The sequence below is a fragment of the Kwoniella bestiolae genome, chromosome 6 (assembly GCF_000512585.2).
Source record: "Kwoniella bestiolae CBS 10118 chromosome 6, complete sequence".
NCBI classification, from domain to species: domain Eukaryota; kingdom Fungi; phylum Basidiomycota; class Tremellomycetes; order Tremellales; family Cryptococcaceae; genus Kwoniella; species Kwoniella bestiolae.
The window spans coordinates 425,414-443,791 of NC_089246.1; the positions used below are offsets into that span (position 1 = coordinate 425,414).

The 18,378-nt window shown below is 45.9% G+C and overlaps 6 protein-coding genes across 6 annotated transcripts; 4 read left to right on the forward strand and 2 right to left on the reverse strand.

Annotated features, from left to right (window-relative positions):
- Positions 1-222: 222 nt before the first annotated feature.
- Positions 223-2,739, reverse strand: I302_107365 (uncharacterized protein; the record flags this gene model as incomplete). Its single annotated transcript, XM_019193504.1, has 5 exons — positions 223-1,494; positions 1,554-1,746; positions 1,901-2,279; positions 2,343-2,395; positions 2,474-2,739. The coding sequence occupies 5 exons, from the start codon at positions 2,737-2,739 to the stop codon at positions 223-225; spliced, it is 2,163 nt and encodes a 720-aa protein (XP_019044981.1).
- Positions 2,740-4,411: 1,672 nt separating this feature from the next.
- On the forward strand, positions 4,412-6,038 carry I302_107366 (uncharacterized protein; the record flags this gene model as incomplete). Its single annotated transcript, XM_065870447.1, has 6 exons — positions 4,412-4,903; positions 4,984-5,000; positions 5,160-5,192; positions 5,383-5,413; positions 5,502-5,548; positions 5,735-6,038. 6 exons carry the CDS (start codon positions 4,412-4,414, stop codon positions 6,036-6,038), a joined length of 924 nt encoding a protein of 307 aa, XP_065726519.1.
- Positions 6,039-6,743: 705 nt separating this feature from the next.
- On the forward strand, positions 6,744-8,233 carry I302_107367 (uncharacterized protein; the record flags this gene model as incomplete). Its single annotated transcript, XM_065870448.1, has 5 exons — positions 6,744-6,936; positions 7,015-7,146; positions 7,205-7,455; positions 7,587-7,975; positions 8,131-8,233. The coding sequence occupies 5 exons, from the start codon at positions 6,744-6,746 to the stop codon at positions 8,231-8,233; spliced, it is 1,068 nt and encodes a 355-aa protein (XP_065726520.1).
- Positions 8,234-8,437: 204 nt separating this feature from the next.
- I302_107368 (T-complex protein 1 subunit delta) lies at positions 8,438-10,786 on the reverse strand (the record flags this gene model as incomplete). The annotated part of the gene is made up of 11 exons (XM_019193501.1): positions 8,438-8,449; positions 8,514-8,630; positions 8,735-8,969; positions 9,099-9,574; positions 9,659-9,916; positions 9,975-10,117; positions 10,188-10,296; positions 10,351-10,440; positions 10,509-10,561; positions 10,616-10,661; positions 10,727-10,786. The coding sequence occupies 11 exons, from the start codon at positions 10,784-10,786 to the stop codon at positions 8,438-8,440; spliced, it is 1,599 nt and encodes a 532-aa protein (XP_019044978.1).
- A 546-nt stretch (positions 10,787-11,332) lies between these two features.
- On the forward strand, positions 11,333-12,565 carry I302_107369 (uncharacterized protein; the record flags this gene model as incomplete). The annotated part of the gene is made up of 7 exons (XM_019193500.1): positions 11,333-11,497; positions 11,702-11,726; positions 11,780-11,840; positions 11,908-12,246; positions 12,329-12,389; positions 12,450-12,478; positions 12,550-12,565. 7 exons carry the CDS (start codon positions 11,333-11,335, stop codon positions 12,563-12,565), a joined length of 696 nt encoding a protein of 231 aa, XP_019044977.1.
- A 2,653-nt stretch (positions 12,566-15,218) lies between these two features.
- Positions 15,219-18,093, forward strand: I302_107370 (uncharacterized protein; the record flags this gene model as incomplete). The annotated part of the gene is made up of 15 exons (XM_065870449.1): positions 15,219-15,352; positions 15,447-15,552; positions 15,613-15,641; positions 15,707-15,849; positions 15,913-15,974; positions 16,032-16,147; positions 16,214-16,297; positions 16,358-16,415; positions 16,480-16,524; positions 16,603-17,015; positions 17,080-17,139; positions 17,202-17,307; positions 17,369-17,755; positions 17,819-17,884; positions 17,953-18,093. The coding sequence occupies 15 exons, from the start codon at positions 15,219-15,221 to the stop codon at positions 18,091-18,093; spliced, it is 1,950 nt and encodes a 649-aa protein (XP_065726521.1).
- Between the last annotated feature and the right edge of the window lie 285 nt (positions 18,094-18,378).

Consider the following 18,378-nt stretch of genomic DNA (forward strand, 5'->3'; position numbering starts at 1 on the left):
TTGCAGGAGATCCTCGCACAAAAATGGCCCACCTGGTTACTGTTCACACTTACACTCGTACTGAGGTCAGAGGTAATACAATGAATTGATGACACTCATAAAACGTATTATGCATAATCAAATAAAAATCAGTACACACAGCTATAAGGGATACCCGCAAACACCACAACCTTCTACCTTTCTTCTCTATTTCACTACACCCCTTCTGCCCCTTTTCCCCGCTCACCTCAAACTATCTTCAGGTTGATAACCAGGAGGCGGACTATGTGGTGCCCTACCTTGCGCATCATCGAACCTCCCACTGTCATATGGATTCTCCTTGCCGGACACAGGCGCAGGACTAGCGGGCAGCGCGATCCCAGCAGCATTAGTGGGAGGAACAGGTAATCTCCTAATCATCTTCGAGGTCGAATCGCTCTCATCATCCGGATCAAGACTTGCTCGTGGTTTTGTGCCCTTCCTAAATGCCGCTGCGGAAATCTTACCGCCACTACCATTACCACTTCCGAAGCTAGATCCATTAGATCCTCCAATTATAGGTGGAGAGGCGAGAGGATCCCTCTCGGGTATTTCGGTGGGTGTGTAGAATTCACTGGCGGCTGGTGTGAAGGATGGTCTGGGTAGAGGAGGAATATCCAGCGTTGTAGGTGAATTGACAACTTCTTCGTTGTTCACTACTCCACCTGGTCCAGCCGATGCTGCTGGTGGAGGGGGAGGAGGAGGGATTTCGAGCGGTTGACCTAATCCTGGTACTGGCATCGAGCTAGTGGGCGAGTAAGGTTCCGGCGTGTTTCCTCGTTTGACGTTCAAAGGTTCCCAGGGACTTTTCAGTGAGTTCCCATTTGGTCCAGATCCGCCCTCCTCAGTTGGTGAATGGGGATTAGGTAGACCGCCAGCTGCGACTTCCGCTGTAGCAGGTACGTTGGGGTGTCCTTGTTCCAATTCTTCCCTCTCTGCAGCTTCTTTCCAAGCTTGTTCCTCCCTTTCCAACTTCTTCCAGGCTTCCTCGGCATCCATGGCTTTCTGCTGCTCATACTCATACCCATGTTCGGCTTGATCGTTCTCAGTAGGCGTGTGGGGTTGCCCAGATCCTGATGCCCCAGTGACGGCAATCGGAGGAAGTTGAGGTGCAACGTCCTGTGGAGGCTGATGATCATCATGGTTAAACATGACTTCCCCGGTCTCCCTTCTGTGTCCTCCGAATTCACTGTAGATGTGAGATTGGGGTGGCTGGGTATGAGCAGGATCATAAGGGTTGGAAGTAATCCCGCCATATGGATCGGAAGTATCCAGCGAGAATTCTCTGCCTTTGCCTTTATGATCTGGCGAAGCGACGTTTCCAGGATAGTTGGCGAATTCTTCCGCAGCAGCGACGTTGGGTTCTTCTCTTTCTCTAGGTATGGAAGGTGCTCTGAGGGCTTGGCCGAATGGAGGTTCGGGTAATCCGGGTGGTTTGGGCGCACTGTTGGCAGCGTGGAATTGGACCGTTGAGAGCTATGAAGATATGTCAGCTATGTCCATCATATATGACAACGAGATAGATGTCAGCTTACACATCGGGTAGCTTCATTGACGGCATTTTCAGTCTTCTCGTATCCTGTGTAAGGTGCTCTTCCGTATCCTACGGGTGTTTCTTCCAGTGGTACTTCCTCTAACAACAATTTACCCAATTCACCGATTATACACATTTTCTCACCGAGTTCTTCCAGCCCACCGAATTTGAGGGAAAGGGCTTCTTTGATGACTCTGTGGGTATTGCATGAATTGTCAGTACAACGCAAGGATGGCTACAAACAAGAATAGCCGTAAAGTAAGAAGGGCACAATAGATGCGGAACGATGACCGGATAGAAGAAATCTGACGAGATAATCATGGAGTGTATGTCATGAAGACCACTCACTGTCTCTTGAAATCCCCAATCTTGGTCTCCTCCGTCACTATATCCTGATCCATATTCCTCATATCCAACCGTAACTTCTCGAGCAACTCAGTCTGTTGAGGTAATTGTTTATTCTCAGGACCCATCTTCGCCAACTTCCTCTCCGCCTGATCGGCTTTGTTCCCTGTATTCCTCCTACGCGATCTCAGATCCATCAGTAATTCTTCACGTTCTCTGATTCTCTTCAGGCAGCTTCGCATGTTGGATTGGTGGTTTGCGAATATGTTTAGAGCTGTCGTGAGTTGGCCGAGGAGGTTGGATGATTGAGTGAGGATGTCTTGGAGATCGGGGCCTTCTTGGACGCCGTATGGCGGTAAGGCGGTTGATGCTCGTTGTGTTTCTGGGTTTTTGTACAGGTATTAGCTGCCTGGATAGGAGTATACTGAAAGATAGGAATATTTACCGATAGCTAGTTTCTCCGCCATTTGCATCACACCTTTCTCGGTTGTGATTATACTGTCAGACTCATCAATTAGCTGGACACCCCTTTTCTCTGTACCACGAGTTGAGAACAAGCACGAAACACCGACTCACTCTTGCAAAGCCCTCATATCCTTATTACCCAAACCAGGTAGTATACTCTGATGAGCCAACGTGCCCTTCAACTTCTTCCCGAACCCATCAAATCCTGCTCCATTCCCACCGTGAGTCTCTCTCGAGGGAGACTCATCGTCTGTATACCCACTGGCTGTCTGATTATGGTTGGAAGTACGAGTAGGTGAGTTGGGCTCGACGGCCCCAGAGACTTTCCGTCCGAAGTTTGATAATGAGAATTTACCGGATGTGTTTCGAAGAGTCATCGTGTGAAGACCTGTCTCCTAGTTGGGATATTACCTACGAGGAGTCGAATACAGGATGAGGATGCAATGTGAGTGGCAAAGCAAGGGAGTGATCTACAATGTTATGAAAGGGTTGGGGAATGGGTTGTAGCGCCGACTGAATATAACTCAGAGTGCAGTGTTTATACCTTATACCCTTGTGCATGGTTTATGCTTTCCGTTCTCATATGTCATGCCGAGTGGAGGCTGTGTAACTTACTTGCAACTTACAAAGTCGCACTTCGCCGCTCTTGGCAAAGAGATGTCAACACGAGCAAAATAACATATGTAAACATGCTTATTGACGGAGTTATCGACTGAGAAGAGTGTGGCGCTATGTGAATGGGCTCATACACTACTGTTTGGTTTGTCACCGCTCGCTGTACAAAAGAATGGCGTTGCACTAAAATCCTGGTCATACCGTGTGAAGACCTATCACTCGTGAGATCAGCATAGCAGAATATCGCATCTCGACATCCGGAGAGATCGCTCATCATCCAAAGCTGTACAATGTAAGTCACAAGCTAAGAAACATTGCCACGCGACGATAGGAAGAACCCCTTCGACGTCATAAAGGACTGTTGTGTGTGTTTTGTAACACAGCTACCATCAAAATAAGGGGTTTATACTAACAGGGAGACACTATGGACCATCATTCCGTCCTTGCCGGACATGACAAAGGTATCATCTTAGTTGATACTGCTGATACTTACTTATGCTTTTGTTCTCCTTTGTCTTCTTTATTCATGGCGAGAAGTATCATTGTTCCTTGGGGATGACAGTACAATACAATGCAAAGAGATGGGACGAATGAAAATCATTGTGTTGTTTAGGAGTTGACCTTTTGTTCCTCATGATGTGTCACTAACAATAGACCACTTGACTTCACTACCTACTCAGATTATCATTCTAAGCGATGTCGAAAGATATATGAATGAATGAAGGTTGATTGTGTATACACCCACACACATGAACCACGAACATCATTTCACTCATCTCAGCGACAACTCGAAGCTCTTTGGTAATCATCCTTGTAAGGATCATAGTGCATCCACATCTCTCACAACTCTCAGACACGCATCATCACCAAACAAAAGAGTAGCTCGGCAGTTCGGCAATCGATTCGGATTTATCTCTTGGCCATCATACCCGTCGTCATCATCGATACACACAAGCCATCAAGCTGACAGTGGCATCACCTGGTGATCAATCCACCTTCGAAACGTGAGGGGGCACTGCAGGGTAACAAGGAGAAGTGCGGACAAAAGTGAACCGAGCGGCAAACTTAAGATTGATTAACAACATCAAATCCATTTTAACCTATTAAGGTAACATTGCATTGCATTATAAATCAAATTCATTGCACTTCATCACTCGATCCATCCCCTCATCCATTTCTTCACTACTATCACTACTTGAATCATCGTTTCATCTTATCATCGACATATCGTCATAACCACAATCACAATCATCGCTTGACGACAACTCGACAACGACTTGCACCACACTCCAAATAGATAAATTACACCGTAATAATGGTCAGTGCTATCTCCATTTCTCCTATAATCCATCACCAATATCCCGTATCCTATTGCTCTGTCCCACTCCCACTCTGCTTTAATCATCTTCCATCCCACATCCCATATATATAGTCATGACGAAACCTCAAAAAGCTAACGTACGTTTCCATTCTCCCCCACAATCCCAATCCCACCCCACGACCGACACCCGTCGCAAATGCCCAATCTCACCCCCACCCCCCGGCCGTAAAAAACGACCCAATCATTCCCTCCTATTGCTTCTGCCTAAACAAATCGAATTTGAACAACGCAATATGAACAAACCCCTCGACCATACAAAATACTGGAACGATTATTACTCTTCCCCCTCGATTGGGGAGGACGAAAAATTGCCTAAACCACCTTCCAAAATCAAATTATACTCGACTAAATGGAAATTGGAAAATCCAAACCCGAAATGCAAACCCCCTTCTTCGTCCGTTGATGGGGAACAGGCATTCTACGGGAATCCGATGATGATGGGTTATGGAGGGGGGATGGGGATGGGTATGTATCCTGGTATGGGGGTGGGACCTATGGGGATGGGGTATGGGATGGGCGGAGGTATGGGGATGATGGGATATGGGGTGAGTCATTTCCCTCCCTTTTTAACTGATACTGTGGTTTGTCCACTTAGATGGCTGGCTGACGAATGTTTTATGTATAGATGCCAAGATATGGAGGGTGAGTACGATTATGAATCCACACAAACCCTGTCTCCCGCTGCTCATCTTTTGCAACCCTCCCATCCTTCAATCCTATCCTATCACTCGTTTTCGCTGCCAATTCCTTCTCGCTCTTCCATTGTCCGTTCCGCTCTCTATGATGGTTCTGATGCTCCAGGTACAGTATGTATGGTGGATACGGAGGATACGGGTAAGTCATTTTGGATCAGGTATACCTTTTCTGCTCTCGAGATCATCCAAGACAAATCAAATCCTCAGAGGAACGAACAACATCTAACATGTTTTTCCGTTCATACGGACTATAGAGGATATCCAGGGTGAGCTTACAGATTCAAAAGCTTCTCGAGCTAAATTCCGAGCTGACCATACGCCCAAAACAGAATGGTGGACCCCATGATGGGACAATACGGTGTATGTGCTCATCTCGCTCGGTTTCTACCTCACCTTCATCGTTGGATCTAGCAGTTTAGACTGATCACTCTGCTCTTACCTCGCGCAGGCGCCTCCAGCTGCAAATTTCGTAGACGACTTTCCAGATGCTCATCGGTGAATATGATCTCTCTCAAGCTCATCAAGCGAAAGAAGAGTACAAGATTGCTGACAAGTGCTACTACTACCCTTCTCCCTCATTCAACTTCAAATGAACGGATCAAAACGTCTTATATGCTATGAATCACAAACTCTCGCCTGTCGACTTCCATTTCGTCAACCAATGTTCAAACCCCGCCACAGAATCGAACATGCTTATCGTCAATCCGCTCCAGACGCCTACGGCATGGGAATGGGCATGATGGGTGGCGGAATGGGGATCAACAATATCCCAGGTAGTCAAGTGATGCTATACGGGAGGGGAATGCCTTACAACGTGGGTTCAGCCCTCTCCATCCATTCACACAAATTCGGTCATCTTACTGATTCAATATGTTCGAGCAGGGCTGGTACGCTTAAAATTACTTTCCCGATCAAGAACTCCCGACTACTATCAGCAATCACCAAATCGATCAACGATAACATATCCCCCTCAGATCATGGCTAAACATAACATATTTTTGTATACTCTCTCTCACCTTATCATATCGATGACGAATGGACGAGAAATGCGAACAAGAAGAAGAAGATAAGGGTTTTGTATAAAGACAACATCACATAATATTTCTTTTGTCTTGCTACGAAGTTCAGTATTGATCAGAGCTTGGAAAATTGGTGAAGATATGATAAGATGCAACTTGTACAGTAGGCTAAGCTCCACTTGAAGTCAGCATCAGCAATTTCACCACAGATTGCACAAGTCCGCTCCTTTAATGATAGTGTATGGAATGGTAGAGTCGGAGTTGTAGCTGCCATTGTACATTTCCATCCTCCGCATACATGAAAGGATAGTTCGGGTGTGTATGGCTAAGCCGAGAGAAAGATAAGTGATCTATGTATGATCAGTTATCAACCTATCGATCGCGATAAATCGAAGCAAGATACAGTAGGAGTATCTGACTGCTGGAGAATGTTATGCTTCTCGACTCGTTGTCTCGTGAAGAGAGATAAGGAGATAAGCACTCGTACTGTATAGGTCTAGGAGAGTCAGATGTATGCTGGACCTATATATGCTGGTATACTGTACCGATCTCACCAAGCGTTGATCTTTTCGGATAATCGCTGTCCCTCTAGGAGCTCTTAGGAAATCAATTCCAGCAGTCTACTACAGTTCAATCTATTCGTCAAGATGAACCTTGATATCGATACATCCATGATCCTTCCAACACCCCCACCTGAGTCCAACCTCCCCTCATCCTCCGCCACAGTATACTTCCCCAACCCCGTTCATCCGGATGCTTTGGCGTATGCAAGCGGGAAATTCGGCAAGGTAATTGTGCATGATCATCGTGACTGCGCGGATGCTTGCGACGTACAGGAAGCTTTGAGGATCGCTGATGGGATAGGTAAGTACTCTACCTCATTGTCACTACCTGTATGAGAAAAGGTGAAGTTGGACGAACTGACAAGCAACATGCATAAAGTCAACCGGGCCAACCCTCTACCTCAAGGTATTCTCGAACAATGCGAGAATCTCAAGGGGATCAGTGTAGTAGGTGTTGGGTACGATTCGATCGATATTCCCTATTGTCGTGGGAGACAGATCTCAGTGTTTAGTAAGTGGGCTACGACTACAATCAAGGTTATAATACTCTCCTGCACTACTGTACGCAGGGTACGGCGGTGTTGTGCTCACAGGTAGTTTGGCAGATTGTCCCGGAATCAACTCCACGTCCGTCTCGGAGCTCACTCTCACCCTCACTCTCTGCCTCTTACGCAAGATCACCCACCTCAACAACAGACTCAAAGCCTGTGGCGAGGAGAGGGTGTTGGCGATTAATAATCTCGGGAGACAGCTGAGGGGGAAGAAGGTCGGGATGATAGGGATGGGAAATACCGCTAGGAAGACAGGCGAATTGTTCCATGTAAGTGGGTTTCATCTTAACACATAAACCATGAAGTAATCCTCCGTAGAGGTCACTTAGTCTTCGTCCCTTTCCGTTAAGTTGTCATCCACTAATCGTTTTCAATTGATTGTTGTTTGAATCGACTGTAGCACGCCTTCCAATGTCCCCTACACATCTACTCGCCCACCTCCCCACCTACCAGATGGACCTCCCTCGACCCGTCCGGACCCCTCCCTCATACTCTCCACTCATCGCTTGATGACCTCCTACCGAAAATAGATATCCTAACTATCCACTGTCCCCTCACGCCCCTCACTCACAATCTCATCACCCAGACCCAACTACGACTTATGAAGCCAACTGCCATTCTTGTGAATATGTCGAGGGGATATGTAGTCAATGAACAGGATCTGTGTAAGGCTTTGAAAGAAGGGTGGATAGCTTCTGCTGCGAGTGATGTGTTTCAGGTTGAACCGTGCCGCAAAAGTTGTATGAACGGGTTGGCGGAGTTGGATAATTTCGTTGCTACGCCTCATATGTGAGTGGTGTCTCTGCTCGAATCTGTTGCGTGCGAATGAAGGATGATACGACTGTGATTGAGTCGGATACAGCGTTACTCCAATGACCAGATATCGCTAAAGATGTCATCTTGCTGAAATTGTTGCTGATGGCTTGACGATACTGATAACCTAGCGGAGGAAGTACCGTCGAAGCCCAGATTGAGATCTGTAAATGTGCAATCGACCAACTGGCGAATTGCTTTGATGGTCATCAGGTCGAAAATCGAGTATGCTGAATCGAATCTGGTCTCCTAAATTGATGAGCGTCAGACGGTTCACCTCCTCGAATTAGTAGACCGACCTATACAGGTCAGTTTTCTGGTCACGAACCAGACGTCGATGCCAGTAACAACAAAATGTGTATAACATGTTCGCGCATATCGTTTTGTTCGTATTACGAGGGTGGTAATCAATGCATTGTCAATATACTTTCCTTCTGTCTATCGTGTGAACTGATGACCGAAAACTCAAGTCAGCTATCATCGTCTCGGCATACACGGAAGAATGGAAGCTCACCTGGATATCGTCGATTCTCAAAATTAACGCTACAGTCTCCGTCGCCAGTTCCAATGCACTTGTCGATACGAGCAATGGTTGGACTACATTCTCCTCGAGGATATTTGAGATGATACCCTGTAGTCAAGGGACGTAGTCAGCATCGACGATCCTCCTTTCTCTCAATTCCGATTCGAATCGAATGCTGTGCTAGACGCTGGGAAAGAAATGAGTTCACTCACCTTCTTCACATTGATTCCAGCGTTCTTATCACCCAAAGCATGTTTGTTCCTCAGCTCAGTCACAATAGCAATAGGGTTCAATCCTGCGTTCTCGGCCAAAGTCGTAGGTATAATCTCCAACGCTTCAGCGAAAGCTTGGAAACAGTATGCTTCTTTTCCTTTTAATGTGTGAGCGTATTCGGTCAAAAGTCGAGAAACGTTGATTTCGGGTGCACCACCACCAGCGATCAAGGCTCTGTGATGATTGAACGATGGGTCAGCACATGAATGCGGCACCTAAAGTAAGACACAGTAGTGTGCAATGTCGTCGTGCCGAGTGATGATAGGATGAGAAGGATAATTCCAGATGACGGGTCTCACTCACCTCTTCTTAACCAAACATCTAACCACACACAAAGCATCATGCAGCGATCTCTCCGATTCCTCCAAGACCAAGTCGTTCGCACCCGTACAAACGACACTAACGGTCTTACCAGGATTCTTCACGCCAGTGACCTTTACGACCTTCGCACCAGCTTGACTAGTCTCCTCAACCAATTCCGCATGACCCAACTTGTCTTCCGTGAAAGCTTCAATATCCGCAACGGGTTTTGCGCCGGTCGACTTCGATATGAAATCAATCTCGTCCCTCTCTATATCCTTGATGACTAATATCTTCAATTTGGCCAAGAAATGTAATGATAGATCCGTTACTGCGTCTCTCAAGATTGATTTCTGGATTAAGAGGACATTACATCCGGTCTTCTTGATTCGTTTACAGAGGTTGAGGAGGTATTGTCGTTCTTCCTTGAGGATCTTGTCCATTTGTCGATAATCGTTTACAACAATTTGATTGTCCATCTAGATTCAAATTTTCTTTTGTCAGCTATATGACCTTACGCCATTGTATCTCAAGGGCGATGATTAAAATAGAGGTATACACACATCTGGTTTAGGACTTGATAGTTGGAATTGGATCAACCCGATCTTAGCCTTCTCCATCCTTGTTGGCCCTCCTGCATTGTTCATGGTGATTTGGTTCAATGCTAATCCCTCGACCAGCTCGGTATCTTCGATGGTACCTCCAACTTTCTTGACTATCCTGATATCCCTCAAATCGACGTTATGAGATGATGACGAGACCAGTCTAGTAACAGCTGATACGGCAATAGGAGCGAGGGTGGAAGAGTATTGGGAGACGATCTGCAGAGGAGATAGGTCAACTTCATTTTTCAGGCAACGAAGGATCATTCCAGCTCACCTTGGAGTTCAATGATGTTCTAGCGGCCTTTAACAAACTTTCCCTATCGTTCAGGTCCACTGGGATGCTCATCTCATCTAAGAACTCGACAGCTTTCGAAGCTGCTTTTTGGAACGACTGAGCGACGGTGGTAGGGTGGATACCTGTATGACCATCGGCCATCAGTCATCACCAACGATTATAGTCATAATCAACGATAGTTCCTCCACACACCTTGGTTGAGGAGCTTCTCCGCAGCTGACAACAGACTACCAGCAAGTACCACTACGGAAGTCGTACCATCTCCAGCTTCTATGTCTTGCGCTTGCGAGAGCTCGACCAACTGGATTTGTTCGAAATCAGCTTAACGTCTGTAGTATGTAAGAAGCTGACATACCATTCGAGCTGCAGGATGTAAGACAGCCATATGCTTGAGAATGGTGGCTCCATCGTTGGTGATTACAACTTCACCGGTTGAGGTTTGAATCTATAAGATTGTTACATTAGTACGCCCATCAAATTGTTGGAGTGGATTTGGGTAATCCTCTAACTCACCATCTTATCCATTCCTTTTGGTCCCAAACTCGTTCGAACGGCATCGGCAACAGCTATGTAGGGGAAAGGTCAGCTAGCGATACATCTTCGAGTTTAATGAAGCTCACCCTTAGCAGCGTTCATGTTGGACAATCGGACCTCTGTTGGTTTCCCCTACATGATCATATACAGATGTCAGCTTTGACCGTGTCTCTGTTCAATTGGGAAAATCGACATACCTTGTCGGTGAAAGAGCTATCAGAGATGCCCGCTGGGGCAGAAGCAGTTGCGGCGGCCATTGTGCGATGTTACTGCTTCGTCTTGTGGTGTTGCGAGAGGTTGAAGAGTGATGATGAGCGAGCAGAAGAGTATGGAATATCACTCATAAGATGGTCTATCATGTTCGGTTCGTGTCTTTCTAAAGAATCCCAAGATTACCAAAGCGCGTGTCATGGTGAAATGAGCTGGGATGAATTACAATAAATACACGTCAACAAATATTCACGTGAGCTTACGCTGCCATACCGTGATGCTGCAATCAACATTACTCGTAGTAACTTTCATACCCTCTTTCTCACTTGCTTGCTGTCGTCATCAAACATCTTATCAAGCTATCTTAATAACTACAAAGTCTCAGCCTCAGCCTTGATACTGGGCTCTAGCATTCGATCAACGTGTCGTCCCCCGTACCCGCACCCAATTCTCAATCAGGTGGACCATCAACTCCACCTCCAGCCAAGCCAACAAGTTCAGGTGGATTGTTATCAACCTTGACTAGATTATTACCCTTCACCTCGCCTGGTCCTTCCACGAAAGAACAAGATCAAATAGACATTGAAGAAGAGATGTCAGCTAGGAAATCACGATCTGCAGAGAAGGAAGTGGAGCCGCAGGATATGGAGGTTGAGGATCCTGCAGTAGATGGAACGGAGGGGGAGGAAGAAGAGGAGGAGGAGGAGGAGGAGGGAGAATACGAGGTCGAAGCTGTTGTTGATCACAGGCAGAAGAAGGTGAGTCACATTTGGGATTGAGCGAAATGAGGAGACTGGAGTACTGATCTTGTCCACGACTTGACTTCTTCAACTTCACCGTCGATGATCATATTCGTCTCATTGATCTTCTACAAATCCTATTTCTCCTCTGGCGGAAAATAATGTTCCTCTGCATCGGAGAAATTCTCCTCTGGGGGAAAACTACTCGTTTTCCATACATAGGGGAATCAAGCTGGGAAATACGAATGTAAGTTCATCGTAGGGCCTCAATCAATGATCTCGCTGACTTTCCAAATACAGATCTCGTCTCGTGGAAGGGTTATGGACCAGAACACAACACCTGGGAACCGGAGGAACACGTGTGAGCTTCTATCTATCTCTCCGCAAACGATGATGTCTCTATGCTGATATGCTGATCGGTTTGCTAGAGCTCATGCCGCTGACATCGTCTCACGATACTGGGCCACCAAACCGAAAACCGTCGCTGCTCCCAAAGAAACCAAGAAGAGAGGGAGACCTTCGGCCGGAGGATCATCCACCCCTGTCCCAGCATCGCAGAAAGCCAAATCTGCCAGAACGACCAACGGCACGGGCAAGCGAAGGACGGAAGGTGGAGATGATGACGACGAGGAGCAACCGGAGTTCGAAATTAGTCATGTTGATTCTACGGAGAAGTACGAGGATGTGCCGGATTGGGAGGATACGGTGAATAGCGTGGATACCATCGAGAGGGGTAGTAAGAATGATTTGGTGATTTATCTTACAATGTGAGTGGAATGTTCACATGCTAGGGAAGAGTGCAATCCTTGGGATCATGCTTACATGCAATACTTTGTGTGCTTCTGATAGGGTCGGAGGGGAGAAGGTTGCGGTTCCAACTGATTTGGCTTATCGAAGGTGCCCTCAGAAGGTAAATATCAACGGAACTTTTGTCCGTGATTATACGCTGACACAAAGGTAAAATCAATAGGTACTGCAGTTCTATGAGAAACACCTCAAGTGAGTTTCCATTTGTGCTCGTTCTGTAAGCCTCCTTTGTCGTACTGATTGTGCTCCTCCCACTTGACCAGGTGGAAAGCTTCATAAGCCTTCTCCGCTCGACAAGCTACCGATATTAAAGATGAAGTGTCCGCCATAATACGATCAGATATGTCTTCCTCAATCTCTCAAATCAACTTTTTACGTCTTTCGAGCAGTACGATCCCTCTTTATATTTCTCATCCATCTGGGTCAAGGAGGAAAAAGTGAAATAGCCACCCCTTCGTTTTAGTCTCTTTTACTTATGTGCTTAAAGTATCTCCGTTGTGTCTTTCCGAAATTTTCATGGTTGTAAGCTTTCTCCTGCTCCTCGATGATTTTCCGATCAAGAGCAGTCTCCTTTTTTACTATATATACGTCACTCCTTGCTGTTCGAGGAGGTAATCTCCATGCAGAATGACCAACATGTCTCAACTTTGTGCTGAACTCGACTCATATTGAGCACTCACCGTATTGATTGTGTTACCATGGACAAAATAGTCTCGGTGATTGACGGGATCAAATCTCTATGCGCTTTGACCGGATATCGTACACAAGTGAATCGTTGATGATGAAACGGTGTGTTTGGTTAAATTACTATACATCCTTGTTCGGTTTACATCATCATCATCAACATCAACAATGATGATCACACTTACTGTAACATTCCCCTCCTACTCACACGACACGCCCAAAGCAATAAGCAGCACCGCCCCGTCCTCACAAGAGACATACGGAACGCGATCAATCTGCGAGATCAACCGAGATTAACATCCAGCGCATTGATCGTCTTTGCATCGACCTGAACTAATGGTTATTGAAATACACTAACATCATCCTACTTACTCGGAATGTGAACTAACGATTTCTACGTCGGTGAGACCGAGTATCTTGGTGATCTCACCGAAGCTTGGAAATACATTACTTTTCTCTTTGTTGGAAGTTTATGATCATGATGTTTCCTCCTATTTCTGACGTCCAGCTAATTGGATCATATACACATCGATCACTACACACTCACTAGATAATCACACTCTTTCATCACTCACACTCTCATCCAATCTTCACTCATTCCTTTCCTGTGCGCCCACAATATATCTATCACACTTCAGCGACTATCAGCCTAGTAGGATCATCATTTGATTGAACACGAGCGATCATCGAATACTCCCATCACACAAAGTATTAATCAACAATCCGACAACGGTTGGGTGCACGGCGTCCAATCCAGCGGGCTACGATCGAACAAAGGCAAACACGCATCCCAAAAATAGAACCGTACGATTGTTCGGTTCCCCTCAATCCCATAAATCAAACATCATCAACCTCTCAAATTAGCTGGCTAGAAGTCCTTGTGATTCCCATATTCTATAAAGGAAGCTTATTATACAAATCGACATTCACACGCAGTTCAATCACCTATCCTTTACCTTCGGAACGTTCGGATCAAAGCGTGTCGAGCAAGACCGAAGAGCGAATTCAATTCCTTTGTACTCCCAGCCTTACCTGATTTACCGGACTAGAGTACGCATGGAGATCAAAATTTTGGTGACTGTAGAAACATATTGCGATATATCGAGTTATAGTACATAAAAATCCTGAACGAGGAACAGTGTAGGATTGATCGCTGTGTATGTTAGTCTCAAGATCACGCCCCTGTCTGTAACCCTCGATTCGTTTAATATCAGATCTCATCAAGAAATAAGAATCAAGAATCAAAAACAGGGCGAAAACGCACTTCTCAGACGTCCAGAAGATACTTCGGGGCTAGACAGTAGGAGCGAGTAGTTCGGCTCGGGTGTATGATCATCTCACTTGTTCGACACTGCTACCTTCTTTCGGCTACCGCCAGATTCATATAGAATATAGAGTGTACAGCACAAAACGTGTGGATAACAACCCCTTTCTCGCTGGTCTGGATTTCCCCCCATACCCTCGAGAAACCCATCTTTTACTTCTATTCGTTGACTATCGTTAGCTTCATATTAGCCTAATTGGGACGGGCACTTCATAACAAATACAAGGTCCTTTCCGATTCTAGTTCGCTATTCATCAACTGGTTCAAGCAAACTACGGACAAGTTGGCAGAAACATACATTAAACCTCGAAAACATTCGACATCTCCCCGATATATCCTACTTAACGCTCGCTCTAGCTCATCGTCTCAACTCGTCTACATGTGTGTACAACTTTCTTCCTCTCCATTATCAATGATCCTGGTGGTATCTCCCTTCATCCCAGATCTCGCACAAGCAAAGCCAAGACGGGATCTACTATACAAGATTACATCTCCTGTCCAGTCTTCCCTTTGACAATCAATGATCATCGCCCCTCGCCTCTCAGCCGAGAGTCAGCACCTGAAAGGAACTTCGTACCAGATATGTTTCGTCCACTTCCCATCAAAGGAGAGGTGTGCCAAAATGTCTCGCTTGAGTGATTTGTTGGTCGGTAGATGAATTCAACTATTTATGACGATATCGTCTCGTCCCGTCTCATCCCATCTCATCATAGTCATTCGTTCTTCTGATCCGCAGTCTTTTTGAAATTGATTTTCTCTTTTGCTTTTAATTTTGATTTGTACCTGCTTTACTCTTTTGACGACATTCACTTTGATCTTATCGCATTCACATATTTTCGCACCTTATCTGCCATACCACGATCAACAATCAATACTTACTCATTCTTATAATCTAGCTCTATCGAATCACTAATATCGAACAATATGCGAAACCTCTTCACCATCCTATCGATACTGTCGCTTGCGCCATTCCTCATCTTGGCTCAAGAGATCGATCCCGACACCAATCAAGAAGTAGCCAGCGATTTGGACTCCCTTTGGGGCGGGGCCTTAGCAGAGTGAGTATCGGTCTATCATACCCAAAATGTGTATCTATCGATTTGTACCGTAAAGACGTATCGCTGATTGTTGACTTACAATGGTCTGTAATAGTATATCCGGTTCCAACTCCAGTACTGATCCCCTTCCTCAGAGGTGGGCTAGAACCGAATATCAATCATTCATCCTTTCGAATGATTTCGAAATCACCGATCAGCCCGTGAGTGCTCATAATCAGCATATCTCCGATGTCAATGCCTGATACCTGACCATTCTCTAGCAACTTAGAGAATACGACTTCGAGATCAAGCGAGTCCAATTTCTCATCACTTGTCGCATGAATGTCGCTGATCTTCTTCCGGCAATTTCGATAGGGCCGTCACTGCTAATCCTGATGGTTACACAAGGCAGATATACACTATCAATGGTCAATTCCCTGCGCCCGTCATAGAAGTCAATACGGGTGATACTGTTCGTGTACATGTGAGGAACAGTTTGGATATTCCCCAGACTATTCGTAAGTCCACTTGTTGGTCGTAATGATTTACAACTGATTACATGGTTGACCATATACAAATAGATTGGCACGGGATCTCTCAAAATGGTACAAACATCATGGACGGCGTTCCTGGTATCACTCAGGTTGGTAGAATCATAACCACACGAACAAAGGATTAAGTACTGATATGCATTGTCCAGTGCCCTATCCCACCTGGGAGCAACTTCACATACGAGTTTCCCATCGTAGAGCAATACGGCACATACTGGTATCACTCACACTTTGCGAACACCATGGCTGATGGGATTGCTGGAGCGTAAGTCATCGGTTGCTGTGCCCTTTGGAACAGTATATCGAGGCATTAACGTGTGTGACTGCATAGCTTCATTGTACACAATCCAAACGATCCTCTGAAGCGTGGAAGAGATTATGATGAAGAGAGGATCTTGCTCATTCAGGACTGGATGTAAGTTAGGTTATGATCGATCCAAGGTCGTCTGAGGCTGATCTGAAATTCCCTCCGAAGGTGGGACCAATCTACCGATATTGTCGCCGCCCTCAAATCACGCGAGGGCTATAGAGGGGTAAGAGGCGGAATTTGAGGTTGAGAGAGGATTTTAGCTGATGGAATGTCATTTAATATCCTAGTCGCCTGGTGCTCCGAAGGGCGATTCCATCTTGATCAACAATGTCGTGAGTGCATATACAACATCCCCTCATCTACACGACATACAGTGGTACTGATTTCTGACAACGTTTCCATGACAACAGGGCCAAACCAATTGTTCTGGTCCCAATTATCCCCAAGGCGCCGAATGCAACTTACCTAAATTACCAGAAATTCCAGTCATCGTGGGCAAAAAAACCAGAATACGAATCATCAACACCGGAGCTCATTCGATGTTGAGAATATCGATCGACCAACATGAACTCGAAGTTGCCGAGGTGGATACCGACCCCGTCTTAGGACCTACCATCCATGAGATTCCTGTTGCTCCCGCTCAGAGGTACTCCATCATCGTGGATGCCAATCAAGGTCAGGCGGGCGATAAATTCTGGTTGAGAGCGAATGTCGCTGTGGGATGCATGGATAAAGTCCGACAGGAAGCGTTTGCTGTGTTTAGGTATACGAATAACAACGAACAGTACGATGATGGTGATGAGGTGCCTGATACCCAAGCATGGTGAGGTCATACCTTTTCTCCACTCCAATAATGAGCACGTCAGCTGATATCGTGGTGTACACAGGGATGATCTCGCTGCGTTCGATTCGCCATGCCGTGATTTGGATGATCAATATACGTTGACGTGAGTCATACAAGCCATGCTTCTTCATAACATGACTGACATCTATCTTCCACATTGTATAGTCCACGAGATCCTATCGATGCATTCACCAAACCCCTTCAAACCCATGCATTGTCCAGTAAATTCGGTACCTTCCTAGGTGTTAAGGGTCAAAATATCACCGGATTCGTAAGTCCCTTCTTTTCACCAGTCAATATACCAACTGAGGGTCAACCTATGGTTGTTACAGGCCTTCAACAATATCTCCTTCCAGAACCAAATCTGGGACCCGATGTTACCTCACGTCATCGACTCGGGGAACTACTCTGTCGAGAACGTCGCTCAAGTGGTATTTGACTGCGATGGATACGTCGATCTCATCCTCAACAACCTGGACGGCGGTATCGATCACCCATACCATCTACACGGTAATGAGTTCCAAGTGATCAAGAGGGGTAATGGGAATTTGACGGTGGAAGAAGCCCAAGCTATGGATCTGAGCAACATCACCAACCCCCTTAGGAGAGATACCATCTTCATACCTGGGAATGCGTACGCGATCTTGAGGATCAGGACGGATAATCCTGGTGTGTGGGCATTGCATTGTCATATCGGTTGGCATCTGGCTGTTGGTAAGGTAAGTGTGGTATCAGCCAGTCCAACCCTCGTAACAAGTACTGATGTGGGCTGTATAATGTAGCTCGCAACGATGGTTGTTCGACCTGACGATATAAAGAGCTTCGAACAGCCCGAAGATTGGAAAGGGGTAAGTGTCGATCTTTGAGCCTCCGCCTGAATCGGTCCTTCTTGTACTGATGAATTATCTGTTGATAGCTATGCGCGGGCCAAGACACCGATGAGGAAGGTCCCGCAAGAAGATCACTTGACTCCCCCACGTCACCCGCTGGACATCTGCAATCGCTGCGTGAGGTGAAGAACCGTGTGATTACTCGAACAGGTCCAAGGGATGTGTGAGCGATTCACAATGTCGACTGACTAATTGAAGGAGGAACGAGGAGGGCAAAAACAAACATTATAATGGATTTACCGTACAGTATTACAGTTCTGGAGTGGTAAGCTTGAGGGATGAATATGGAGGCTCAGACGAAAGACTATATCATATTTACATACACCAGTTTTTGGCGATTACATGTACACGGACGATATTTGTATTTAACGGTACGTCACATTGCATCAATAGGACAGGACAATAACAGTACATAGATTTAGATTACATCATATACATTGCATTACATATCT